Genomic DNA, 15000 nt, shown 5'->3' on the forward strand with positions numbered 1-15000 from the left:
GTACCAGCTCTCTTCTCTCTCTCTCTTCTCTGCTCTTCTCTCGTCTCTCTCTTCCATTCATCTCTCTCTCTCTCTCTCTCTCTCTCTCGAGTCTATGCTACTGCACATTAGTTTATTTTGTTTTCTATTCATTGTTGCATGTATGAGAGAGAGAGAGAGAGAGAGAGAGAGAGGAGAGAGACGAGATGAGAGAGAGAGAGAGAGAGAGAGAGAGAGAATTTATACCAGTATGATACTACTTTCAAGTTAACTACTGTAACCCGTTTCAAGACATTATCATCATTAAAGAAAGACTGGCAGTACTCAACGCGTCATATTTCTTCGTAACTGGCTTGATAGCGTCAGAAACGTAAGTTTTAAGAATGCAAAGTGAGAGTATTTCTTATTTGAAATGTGTTTTTCTAAGGCTAATATGGAAAATAGTTTTGTTTAGGCTACGCTGTAAGTTTCTATATTCAACCAACGTACCTTCATATCCACGCATATATATATATATATATATATTATATATATATATATATATACACACACACTTGGTTAAGCCTAACCATCCAGGTATCCAGCAAATCTTTTGGATGAGGTCGCTAGCCTTCTGCCCTTTTCCACCATGACTGCAACCAACCAAAATCAACTAACCTCCAGGTACACAATTAAATGCACGGACCAACTGAAGGGCAATGGATTATTTCGAAAACGTGTCAATAATAATCCGTGTGCACAGATACAGGAAACAAAGGTCTATAGTAGGCCTTGCAGGAAATTAAGATCTTGCATAGGCCTATTGAGCTAGTAACAAAGTAAAGAAATGTACCTACAGCTTTAGTCAGCAATTTCATACCAATAACACAACCAAAATTTATTATCTGTAATGTATTTCCTATTATCTATAAACCAGTTTCTGTAAAAGAGAAGCTTCTGCGTGTTATCACTCCGTTTATCAGCGGATTATGAAACAAGACTGTTATAACCTTAAGTTCCTAACCCCTTGGATGATCTTGGGGCCTCTGTACTGACAGCGTTTGATCTTCATCAATCACCGATCACCTATTGAGACTACTTGTAATTTCTTGGCAATTTTTGTACACACGTGCCCGTCCACATAATACTATGAAGGTAATAAAGATAGAAGTGGCATGAATAATACCAACTTGTGCCAGGAGTCAGAGAGAGAGAGAGAGAGAGAGAGAGAGAGTAGCCCCTCTCACTAGACACTTTTCACTTTTTATGAAGTGAAGTTAACATATAAGTAAGTCAAAACAAGATCGTTTCTGTTCTTCAATAAAAATGAAAACGCCGGTTTAAAATGACGAGCATCTGTATTACGTCTCTCTACTGCGGGATCTGTGGCCTTGCAAAGCCTGGCGCGGCCACCATAAAGTAACACTGCTCACACTGACTACCTCCTATCCCGACTTTTCATCTTGTGTACCCAGTATGTGCAGGACGGTTTTGCTCCGCTGGCTGAGCCACAGATGGCTCTGACTGATTGAGACATCATCGATTATTGGTAGAAGTCAAGGAAATTGTAGGAAATTAAGCACAATGAAGAAAAATAAGTAGCTAAGTCATCTTTGCTATCACACAGGAATGTATAAACGGAATAAAAGGAGCCCATAAAAACGCCAAAATATAGAGAAAATACTGTAGTATTTCAGCGACTGCTGAAGAGGGAGACAGCAGTTTCTGAAATTATAGCATTTTCTCTCTATATTTTGGCATTTTTATGGGCTCCTTTTATTAAATGGAATTCTGTTGTAACAGAACATTTTACTAGTCATTTATATATATATATATATATATATATATATATATATATATATATATATATATATATATATATATAATATATATATATATATATATATATATATATATATATATATATATATATATATATACAGTAGTAACTCAGGATACGAAATTAATCCGTTTCAAGGCGGCCTTCGTAACATGATTTTTTCGTATCTTGAACCACATTTTACATGTCAATTGCCTAATTCATTCCAAGCTCTACAAAAACACCCCAGTAAATTATTTCCAAGCTTACAACACATGTTCTAGGGTTACGACACCGATAGGATGGAAGAAATATGACTCCAAAAAGGCAAGATACTGTACATACTTGAGTAATATTCAACTGCATGTAATGTTCAACCTTATTTTTTACTGCATATATTAGGATTTTAGCATATGTCCCTTAGCAATAAGCCTAGCCTATGTTAGTAGTTGCTACTGTAGCCTAGTCTATGATTCTGACATCTAAACCTAAGAAGCTAAAAGCTTAGAATATCCCAATAAAATGTATAAATAATCAGTAAGTACTCATTTCAATAATTATTAATTAATCATTAACTATAATACACAAACAAACAAAAGAAGCTTCCAACCTTTTGTTTACATTCAGCACTACGAGTACCGAAAAATCGCCAAGCAACCACTTTTACATAGCATACAGTTTAGTAATCATAAATTTTCATTATCTCTCTTCAACTACTGAAACTACCAAACAGTATAATAACCATTCATCTCTATTCTTTATTCTATCTTTACCTAATGGAATACCGAGTTACTGACAACTATAATGAAACATATAATATTAAAACAGAAGAAGAATTCTAGAAAATATTTGTTGGCTTCAATGATAGCAGTCTGATTTATTTTATATTTTATTATATCCAATTCACAATTTTTCTTATTAAATGTACATATTGCATGTACTCATTTCAAATAATTATTAAGTAACCATTAACTACAATAAACAAACAAACTAACAAAAAACTTCCAACCTTTTGTTTACGTTCACACTACGAGTAGCGAACGATCGCCAAGCAACCACATTTACCTAGCACACAGTACAGTATGCAATCATAAATTTTCATTATCTCTCTTCCACTACTGAAACTACCAATAAATTTTCATTATCTCTCTTCCACTACCAAAACTACCAAACAGTATGATAACCATTCATTTCTATTCTTTATTCTATCTTTACCTAATGGTTTTTTTAATTAAATGTATTGCATGAATAAGTTTTTCAATTTACAGCATCCTTTTACCAATAGAATACATAGAGCACATGGGGTAGATGCTGACCAATAGGAGAGCAGGATCTTACGGCGGTGCTAGCATCAGGAACCAATGGAAGAGCGGGAGGATGGTGGCGAGTCTACTCAGTTGGCGGCGCGCGAGTTTTAAAATTGTTCTCGGTGGACCAGGTGAATCTTGGGACTTTACAGCAACAACCTTTCGTAACCTGAACTATTTTCGTATGTAGAGCCAAAAAAAATCTTCGTATTTGCTTTCGTAACTAGAATTTTTTGTAAGCTGGGACTTTCATATGTCGAGGTACCACTGTATATATATATATATAGATATATATATATATATATATATATATTATATATATATATATATATATATATACTATACGTATATATATTATATTATACAAATAAATAAATGATTGAAATAAACTATCATGAAAAAACAAGTTTAATTCATGAAGGAAGTCATAAAAAACAAGCATTTTGTGAGTAGCAATACAGTATATAAAACACCACTGTGTCACACAACGTCCCTCGTCCTGCTCTCTATAACACTGTGACTAATAACATTTCAAGACACCAATATAGGTTTTGCCAAAGTAGAGTAGATGTTCATGAGAAACACGAATGACACTGATAACAGCTATTTTTAGTATACCAAGGTCACATAGTCACTAACATTGGTACCATCTGAAAAGGATTCAGTAACAAAATTTGCATGTCCAATATGAGTGGCTTATATATGGTTAAATTCATAAGCTATAGCAATGTTGAAATTATGTCTAAGAAACCTATTTAATCTGAAAACATTTCACATTTTGAAAACAACCTAACATAAGTTAGACCTCAATCCCCTTAATTGTGAGCTATGATGACTAGGAAAATATACTGGACAAACTGTCCCACAAATGCCCTTCCCGTACACTTCACATAATGGCCTATGTTCATACAGAGTTTTACTTAAATCCCTTCAAACACGTAAGATCTACAATAACAAGGTTAGGGGCCACATTGACAAGGTAACCAAACATGACAAACTGATGGATAAATTCCCTTCCTGGACACTACGTTTGATGTCCTACCTATGTAATGTTCAGCTGATGTCCTACGTGTATACTGTTCAACTAAAATCCCTTCAACAATGTACCAGCTCTGATGGCAAGGTTAAAAGTTGTGATGGCAAGGGAAGTAAAACAACACCTACACAAAAATAGATGGGCCAACTTCCTTCACTAACATCTAAGCATGCAGTATGACTGAAATCCTTTTCACTATCTAAGAGGAATAGTAATGACAAAGTGTGTCTAAAACAACCTGATGGACAGACTGATAGAATATCTCCCTTCAAGGACATGTTATGTATGATGATACACCTTTCAACAACACTGGAGTGACGATGACAAGGGAATTATTACAGAAACAACGATGAACAATCTCCCTTATTTACATCTATACACAATGATTTACTGTGTTCCATGTTCTATCAGAAAGCCTTCAACCACTTTAATGTTATGATTGTTAAAAGTCACAGACATACTGATGGGCAATCTCCTTTTCTGCACAAGATAATCTACCTTCATAGAAAATTTAACTGAAATCCCTGCAGTTGTGTAGGAGTTGCAAAGGCAAGGTGATGTTACACACTAGTATGCAACTTCACTTCATGCACATCTATACATGATCATCTACCGTCATCACAAGTTTGACTGGAATACCTGATGGACAGTGAGACAAGGAAAAACTAGTTCCCCACTTTGTTGGTGGGTAATACATATGCAAAACACTTGTCTCAAGGGGTGACAAGACATGCTTGTCAAAGAGCTAATAAAAATATAAAATGCCTGTCAAAAAGCTAAAAAAATGTAAAACAAGTTTCAGGGTTTCAACGAATATTAATAAAATAATTAACTGCCAGTTCATCTAGCTCAAAATTTTACTTTAAATTCCTTGTTAGGGTTCATCATTACCTGACCCAACATTGCCATTAAAAATTATGTTCTGTGGCATCAAAAATACAAGTATCCAATTTGAATTTTGATGACTTCCCATGGATCAAATTCTACATATGTAACTATTCTAAAGTAGACCCAGTTTTTCCTATTAATGAATTATGTTATCAATCACTCTGAACTTATAAATACTCTTACATAAAGTTCACTGGGACTAGCAATCAGATTTACCTTACTGGACCAAAACTAGTGAGTAAAAACTACCCTACGTACACAGTTATGACCAACCATTACTTAGAAAAAAAAAAATCATATCAGCATCTCATAAAAGGTGTGACATCAAAAGACTCTTGACCAATCATGTTTTAATAAACCTGATAATGTACCAACATACCACAGCTCACGCATATCTTCATAATAAATACAGTACCCTAACCAGTATAAGTATTCCTTGATGTAAGATTTAGATACTAGAATAAGCGCATCTCTTTCACCCAAGCCAAGCATCACCTTGTCAATATGGAAAAACATCACTAACGCTGCTGATCATACCACTGGATCTGTAAGCAATCTGGATGTGAGAAAGCTAAACTGGTGATAATCAATAAGGGAGTTACATTGCTCAGGTATCTTGATGTGCCATGCAAAGGAAACTTATTTTTTCTAAATAAGAATTTATATACGATACAATAACAGGCGCTCGTACACAATGGTCAATAACAGACAAAAAACATATATACACTAGTTTAGGCTCAATCTCAAACTTACTCATTGTTAAATAAATGCCTTTTTTTATCTTCAGTGGAATTGTGTAATAGTAGTTATAAACAAAAATAAAATATTTTAATCAGCATGAAGTAATTTTAGTTTCTGTTTATTTCAGCATGAAGTAGTTTATTTTCATCTGTGACACACCCATTAGCTGCCCAACCTTTGCAACAAAGAATATATGTCTAATGTCGTGAAGATATTACTCAACCTATGACAAAACTTTTTTTTTATTTTAAGTTCAAGTGACCACCTAAGCTACCCTTTAATGAACTATTACTAGGAACCATGGAGGGGAAACAAAGGGTTTTCTTCAGAAAAATGTTCTCACAATGTTAATTTCTTTTCTCTATGAAATATAAAAAATTTAAGTTTTTAAAGACATAAAGTGACTTACGAGTTGTCGATGAAGTTTGAAACAACGGCAAAATGAAGAGTATTTTATCAAGTTGTTGTTGAAGTTTGAAAAGACAAAATGAAAAGGGATTTATCAAGTTGTCACTGATGTTTAAGACGACAAAATGAAAGTGACTTACAAGTTATCGTTGAAGTGTGAAAAGACAAAATGAAAATTGATCAAGTCCTGGAGATGCTGTTCAGCTATCACCGATTAGGTACAGCCAATCAAGATAAACAAAAGCTTCAGGACTTCAAAAATCATATAAAACGAATAAATAAAAAATTACACAGCCATACATCAATTCTGAGTAGCCTATGTTCCAGTACCCTATGCAAGGTTAGGTAAGGATGTAGCCTATCACTGTAATCACCAGCTTTGTCCCATCATTTCCCTTCCCTTCTTGGGATTTTTGTGATTAGTATACATGAACCACACGTACCTATCTACAGATATGGGTGCTATTTGCTGTATTATAAACGTGACAACAGGATTTAATTACAGATACACATATGAGATTGGCAATAATCTTTAAAATGATCCCCAATAATATTTAAATGTTCAAGCTAGTATTAGGTTAAAGTAATTCATTTTAAAACCATTTACAAGACCTACAGATACAGATATTTTGTTGTTTCCTAATCCTCAATTACACACTTTGGCTAGGTATACCATAAATAATTGCTCAACTAGGCCTACGTAGCACAAATACTAATGCCTACGGTTATTCAATGGTCTATAAAACTACCACAAAAATCATTATTAGCGTAACATTCAATCGACGTGAATGATACACTGCGGGTTTAAGTAAGTTAAGGAGCCAAGATGCTAATTTCGCAATTTGCTGATTAGCCTACACAAGCATAAATGTCAAGGGGTTTGTATCTGGTAACTAGCTATTACTTGGCTCTATCTTGATATAGGCCTAGGGGTTACATCATAAAACACACGAGACAAAGCTCTCTACTAACATAATGACGAGACGAGTGTTTTAACGGGTCTTGACCTTGCTTTCCCCTACTGGTTAGGCTTAGGCATTAAGCTATATGTAAATTTCGAAAACCATAGGTCTATGTGACTAATATTAAGGTTAATCCCTTTGATACTATATAAGATCGGAGACAGGAATGAGAATTTAATAGTATAAACGAAAGATGATTGCATCTTGCCCTTGGCAACATCCTTTTCCAGAATACTCCTGGGCAAGGGTTCCTCCTCTCGCGAGAGTGCCAGGCATCCCATGCAGCGCCATGCGAACGAGGCCGCCGCAGGTCAAAGGGCTCTATCCCTTAGGCCCACAACATCGCCCAAAAATTGTCGAAAATAGTGTCCACCTACCTTTTTCGCTGTCATATTTCCCTACTGTTGTATAAAGCTGGCCAGGAGGATTATGCGCTACTGACGGTACAACACCGAAAACCAGTCCAACCACACAAAACAGAACGATAATTGAACTCCCGCTAGGGTATTTTTTCATGAAAGGCTTCATAGCTATTCAATTTCGATTCACAGCACTCTCATAATCGATTCAAACGACCAAATCGGGGGAAAAGAGCGAGATTGCGTTAATTCCGTACGGGAGAAAGTCGCGGACGTTCCTCGTCCCTCAGTTCATATACAACTGAGTCACTTGCTCTGTGTGACTGTGTCAGCAGCGGCCAGCCTGTCAGGTCGGGCTGCCAAAGTTCCCTAAATTCATTACAATCTCTCCCTGCTTGGACCTAAATATCCCTGTCGCATTTACGGTATCATCATTTCAGCCTTCAAAAGTCCTTTATTGGTATGTATGTATGTATGCATGTATGCAATTAGGTATCTCTCTCTCTCTCTCTCTCTCTCTCTCTCTCTCTCTCTCTCTCTCTCTGTATGAAACAGTGTGTACGTACAATATTTCAGTATACCCGTCGTCTTGGGGATGTCTTAGAACACTGAAGGCGGAACAGGTCAGGAGTTATTCCCATTGTTTCACTACTACTGTGATATTACGTGTGTGTGTGAAAAAAATTATATATATATATATATATATATATATATATATATATATAATGTGTGCGAGAGAGAGAGAGAGAGAGAGAGAGAGAGAGAGAATCATTCTTTGATTTTCTGGTTTTCATGAGATTAACTAGAGGAGAGGCTCTTTCAACAACCACATTTGTGACATATTGAGCATAATAATCTTCCTGTAATTATGACAAATACAAAACTCGCACAGCTCGACGAGAACGAAATGGTTTTATATCACAATCCTCAAAGCTCTCTCTCTCTCTCTCTCTCTCTCTCTCTCTCTCTCTCTCTCTCTCTCTCTCTCTCTCTCTCTCTCTCTCTGTCATTTAGAAAGGGATATCAATCACAAGTTCTATGCAATTTCCAGAAACTTTTGTGTATTTCAACTATTCTTCCGTCTCCCTGTAGCCACTAGAATTTCCCTGAAACAGGGAAATTTCCCTATACCCCACAGCACTGGCTCAGTCTCTTGAGAAACTTGTTACGTTGTGAAGGCGTTCGTCATATATATATAATGTTTTTAACAAATTCTAATAGATACAAACACCTCCATATGCAATGCATATAAAACCGCATACACAATTATATTTTCTCTTCCTTGCTACATTATATCATTTAGTTATTTTGCAGCTGTTCCAAAAATACGGATCTAAAATTACATGTTAGATTGCGCCCCATTGTAGCAAGTGCTCCTCTGCGAAGGAAGGAGACGACTCTGGAACCATCTTACCACTCCACCCCTCATGTGTTCAATACTTTTTTAACAGTTGATTGTTATCACTTCTATGCAATTCAATCGAAAACATGAGTATTATAATTGCATCTTATATTTTCAACGTCGATTAATACTTTACACAAACTAAAATACTATTGGATAATGGGATGCATAGAGAAAATTTTTATTATAAGACTGCTAAAACGTGTATAGATCAGTAGTACTCTTACATTTCATTTCATCAGACGATTTGGCTGAATTCTTTCCAGTTTGCTTTGCTAACATACATTTTTTATCAGGTTAACCTTTGAGTGTGCTAGTTTGTTTACCTTCATTTTATTCTTCCCGTTTGTCTATTTCTATACTTGCATTTGCATTCTTACTCGGAGATGAAAAGCAATAATTCTGCAAAGTAAAGAGAAAAAACAAGAACTTGAAGTGAGACTACCTTTACTATAAGAGATTTACTTGCTCTCACAAGACATGCACAAAGAAAACGGATGACTTGTAACAGTCAAGACATGTGGACAGAAAACTAGTGACAAGTAAAACAGGTGATTGTGGGGTAACTTTGCGCATGTTATGGCAGATTAAACATTGCTATGATTTCATTACCAATGATTTATAGTCAGCTTCGATTGTTCAGAACTTGCCTGGAACACAGGGGGTTTTCTGAATACCAGCCTTGCAGGAGAGGCACTGATTTTATTTCCTTTAGAGTAGTTTGGGGGCTGACAAATACCCAGTCTGGGGTGCTGGGTCCGGTGATAAGGGAGCCCCTGAATTGGAGGTGATGTCATTAGGTATATCAAAGCGGCTGACCGAGCCATTGTGGATGCTTCCAACACTTGTTTTGCTTCTTACTACTGTGTAGACTGTAGAGCATTCCATAGCCATGATGTATCTGGAGCCATTAGATGGGGTTATGAGGTCCGTTATGTCAACTAGGAAGTGGCTGCAATAGCATCTGGGTTGCGGATTTTTCCTGAGCTTGGATTCTATGAGGCAGGCTATTTTTCTTGTTTGGCACTTGAAGCATCGTTTGTCTATGTTTTCGAATCAAATTTTGACTCCTTCTCAAATGAATTTTGCGTTGTCAGTTCGCCCGTGTCCTCCCAGAGGGATGGGAGAATCTATGAATGAGGATATCGTATTTGGTGTTCCCGAAGAGGATGTCTTTCCATCACAGGCTCTGGTTTTTTGGCCTATCTAGTTTCTGGGTATGGAAGTTGGACACTGGCGAGTTTGTCATACTTCAACACCAACTGGCCGGGCTCACATTATTGGCAGGATGAATATCTGCCTTATTATTTGGTCAGTGTATGTACAAGTGTTTGGTGGTCCAGTGGGATGGTATAAGTATATCTGAGATGGTTGACAGCTCTCCTAGGGATGGCCCAAAGGATTATAGATATTTTAACATGGCTAGGAACCAATTGGTTACTTAACAACGGGAACTGCAGCTTATTGTGGGATCTGAACCACATCGAGAAATGAATTTCTATAACCAGAAATAAATTCCTTTAATTTCGCGTTGGCAGAGCAGGGAATCAAACCCGAACCCTGCTTGTCCAACGAGAAACTATGGGATGGTATAAAAAGTGCCCTTGAGTATGTGCCTGAATTGCCAGGTGCTTGGGTGTACAGCAAGAAGTTCCCTTTCAAAAGTGCAGCACTTCCTCTTAGTTGGGCTTAGTTTTCTATTGAAGAAGCAAAGGAGTTGGGGCTTCCCAATGACTATTTTATTAAGGTGCCATTGGAGATGATGCTGGTGTCCACAATCAGCATAAGCTTGGCTATGGATTTTGGGAGTTCCCAAGTGATCGTGGTTGCCGTTGGAATTTGGTAATAGCTAAAAGATGGCATTATTGGCTGCTTGAAAATGCATCTGAGTGCTTGGTAAGGATGTGTGTGACTGGTTGGTGGTATGTTGGGAGGGTACAAAGGTGTTCCTTACATTAGGTACTCGAAGCGCTGTACTGTCTCTTGTCTGGGTTTATATATATATATTATATATATATATATATATATATTATATATATATATATATATATATATATATATGTATATATATATATATAATTCTTAGATATAGTTATCGGTTGCGATAACTTACTCTTGCATCTTCACTAGCATTTACTGCAAATTCATTTGGCAAGACACCATCAACATTAACAGAGGTTATGAAGAGAGGATGTAAAGGAAAGGGACTTTATTCTTAGAAAATCATGATATTTGGCTAGGAATGTGGAAAGAAAACTAGTCACAGGTAAATCTAGTGACAAGTAAAAATATGGCTACCAGGTTAACATCATGATTGGCTGTTGAAGCTGGTGGCTAAACCAGATTTTGGTAGTAAAGCTTGCGAAGCTATACTGGGCTCCTCCTTCAAAAGAGCCTAAGAAGTGATGTAACAACATCTAAATTGCTATGAATAATTCAGTTTAGATCATTTTTGTTACAGAACTTAAGCTATAATACAATATGCAACTACTCCACATACTTGACAGTAGACTTTCAGGGTGCTGATAAAACACTAAGTTGTTATCAAATAGATAATTGTAAAAATTAAATAATTTTATATCTGAGTTTGCTTATACAGAATGAAAAATAACGTAATTGTTCTAGGTCCTTAGTTGCTAGATGTCTTCTAGAATGCTAAAAAGGTCTTAGGTTACTATTTATTTACAAGAAATGATTTTGTTACAGATCAAGATTTTGTGGAGATTAAACGCGACCTCCAGGGTTGGATAGGTTGACAGGGCTTAATTGACTTTCAATCCTCTTGTCCATGGAGTTACGACATGAATGCTATCTTCTTAAAGTCAAAGACAAGGTAGGTACCCTTCTATGCAGTTGTTAGTGGAAGCTTATGGGCATTTTTGTATAGGAGTAATGAAGTGGCACATTTGGTGTCTTCTCAGTAAAGGAGATACCTTCCACTTGTCTGTATAAACAGCCATTAAAAATGAAAGTCGTGTCCTGCACGGCTACTTCTAACAACTATTTAAAAAACTCACGAGGTTAAGGTACAGAATAGCCTTACCGTTTTAGTGTTATTTATTTATTTTTTTTCATTTTTTTTTCTTACAGACATACCATAATTTTTGTGTTTTGTTCTGTAATTTTTAAAATAATTTTCATGTAACTTTACTGTACATAATTTTAGCGCTTAGTATGTTTTTCTGTTTTAAGATATTCATAAATGTTTAAATGTTCTACATGCTGATGTTCATTGAATTTTTAAATATTGCGTAATTTTTATGAATTATGCAGTGCGTAGTTTCAATGTTCGTGTGTTTATCTTGAATTATAGCGTTGAGGATGCGACTATGAGTCGTGAAACGTCGGCAAAATAAATGAACCTGAGTACGATGCCTTTCCCTATGGTTCCCCTGATGAGATGTACCTAGAGCTGCAGCTCCGTCTTCTAAGGATATATATATATATATATATATATACTATATATATTATATAATATATAATACATATGAATTACTTATTACATCACCGTGATTCATATAAATCATTCAAGCTACAAATCCTTTAATATCTAATTCGCTCTACCTCGGAATTGATATATTTTCATATATGTAAACTGAGGGGGAATTTTTTTTTTTTTTTTAGTTGATAATATTTTCGGTCGCTCCCCCCATGGGATGAACCATCGTCCAGTTGGACGGGGAACGAAATCAGGAACGGACAGTGACGCTACCGAATTTGCTATTAGAGAGGCTAATAAGTTAATATCGATTCTGACCATTACAAATCACAGCCGATCTCGGTGTATTCGTAATTAGAATCGATATGAAACCCCCTCCACCATGCTAGCCGATTCGAGCGTTTGACCCACGCAGCCTTGTTATGAATACTTATCACATCACCGTGATTCATATAAATCATTCGAGCTACAAATGTCCTTTAATATCTAATTCGCTCTACCTCGGAATTGATATATTTTCATATATGTACTGAGGGGGAATTTTTTTTTTTTTTTTTTTTTAGTTGATAATAATTTCGTCCCCCCATGGTCAGAATCGATATAAACTTATTAGCCTCTCTGATAGCAGATTCGGTAGCGTCACTGTCCGTTCCTGATTTCGATCCCCGTCCAACTGGACGGTGGTTCGATCCCATGGGGGGACGAAATTATTATCAACTAAAAAAAAAATTCACCCTTAGTACATATATGAAAATATATCAATTCCGAGGTAGAGGCGAATTAGATATTGAAGGACCATTTGTAGCTCGAATGATATATACTATATATATATTATATATATATATATATATATAATATATATATATATCATCAGGGGAACCATAGGGAAAGGCATCGTACTCAGGTTCATTTATTTTGCCGACGTTTCACGACTCATAGACGCATCCTCAACGCTATAATTCAAGATAAACACACGAACATTAAAACTACGCACTGCATAATTCATAAAAATTACGCAATATTTAAAAATTCAATGAACATCAGCATGTAGAACATTTAAACATTTATGAATATCTTAAAACAGAAAAACATACTAAGCGCTAAAATTATGTACAGTAAAGTTACATTAAAATTATTTTTAAAATTACAGAAAAAAACGAAAATTATGGTATGTCTGCGAAAAAAAAAAATAGATAACACTAAAACAGTAAGGCTATTCTGTACCTTATCCTCGTGAGTTTTTAAACAGTTGTTAGAACTAGCCCTACAGGACACGACTGTCATTTTTAATGGCTGTTTATACAGACAAGTGGAAGGAGTGGCAATGGGCCCGACACTAGCTAATATTTTTATGTGCTCTTTGGAGAAGCGTATGTTTGATGATTGCCCCCTTAGCTTCTTGCCTCAGTTTTATCGTAGATACGTTGATGACACTTTCGCCTTATTCCGAAACAAGTTTAATGCGGAACAATTCTTAGAATTTGTCAGTGCCCTACACCCTATTATCAGATTTACACTCGATGAAGAAGAAAATAACAAGCTTCCCTTTCTGGATGTTTTAGTGTCCAGGAACGAGGAAGGCTTCTACACGGGTGTTTTCAGAAAAAAAAAAAAAATCACTGGGTTAGGTATAAACTTTTATAGTTCTTGCTTCTATAATTTTAAACTCAACACTATCTCAACTCTCCTACACAGGTCCTTCACCCATACCTCTAATTGGTTTACTTTTAATGAAGAAATTAACCTTATTTCCCAATATCTTAAAAATAACTGCTTCCCAGACAAACTCGTTTAAAATGCTTAAGAGAATGCTTGATGCCCGATTCATATAGGTGCCAACGGTTTTGACAGTACCCAAATTAGAAATGTTTGCTAGCTTCCCTTTTCTTCATGACGACCTCTTCAGGAAAAAGTTCCTGGCATTTATTCAAAAAGAATTCCCGGCACTGAACCTTAAAATCGTTCTAAAAAATCCATTAATTGTCGGATCCCTGTTTTAAACGAAAGACCGCCTTAGTCCACTTCTAAAATCTAATGTTGTATATAAATATATGTGCCGGAGATGTGATCATGGGACTTATGTCGGTTGTACGAAGAGGTTACTAAAAGTGAGAATAGGTTCTCACAGGGGCTTAAGTTTTAGAACGGCAGCAGATTAACAAACCCCGAACAGTCAAATATTCAGGAATCACACTAAATCATGTAAAACACATATTAATGATAAGGATTTTACTATTATAGGCCGAATACAAAATGAAAACGACCTAACAACCTTGGAATCCATTAGGATAAAAAAGATAGTTCCGTCCTTAAATACGCAATCCTCCTCTGTTCAGTTGTTCATCGCCTAGAGTGCTTGTTTATATTTTCTAAAAATTCCTCGTCCCTGCCCCGTCCTTGCGAGGATAAGGTACAGAATAGCCTTACTGTTTTAGTGTTATTTATTTATTTTTCATTTTTTTTTTTACAGACATATCATAATTTTTGTATGTTTTTTTCTGTAATTTTTAAAATAATTTTAATGTAACTTTACTGTACATAATTTTAGCGCTTTAGAATGTTTTTCTGTTTAAGATATTCATAAATTTTTAAATATTCTACATGCAGATGTTCATTGAATTTTTAAATATTGCGTAATTTTTATGAATTATGCAGTGCGTAGTTTTAATGTTCGTGTTTAT

General features: G+C 35.7%; 1 protein-coding gene across 1 annotated transcript in view; it reads right to left on the reverse strand.

The window, feature by feature from the left end:
- LOC135209764 (stromal interaction molecule homolog) overlaps positions 1–7798 on the reverse strand; it is a gene marked incomplete in the record, with an annotated part of 256094 nt that extends 248296 nt beyond the window's left edge. The window contains 1 exon segment of the mRNA XM_064242549.1: positions 7497–7798. Coding sequence (XP_064098619.1) covers positions 7497–7647 — 151 coding nt within the window.
- Positions 7799–15000: the final 7202 nt, after the last annotated feature.

The sequence above is a fragment of the Macrobrachium nipponense genome, chromosome 38, assembly GCF_015104395.2.
Source record: "Macrobrachium nipponense isolate FS-2020 chromosome 38, ASM1510439v2, whole genome shotgun sequence".
Lineage (NCBI taxonomy): Eukaryota > Metazoa > Arthropoda > Malacostraca > Decapoda > Palaemonidae > Macrobrachium > Macrobrachium nipponense.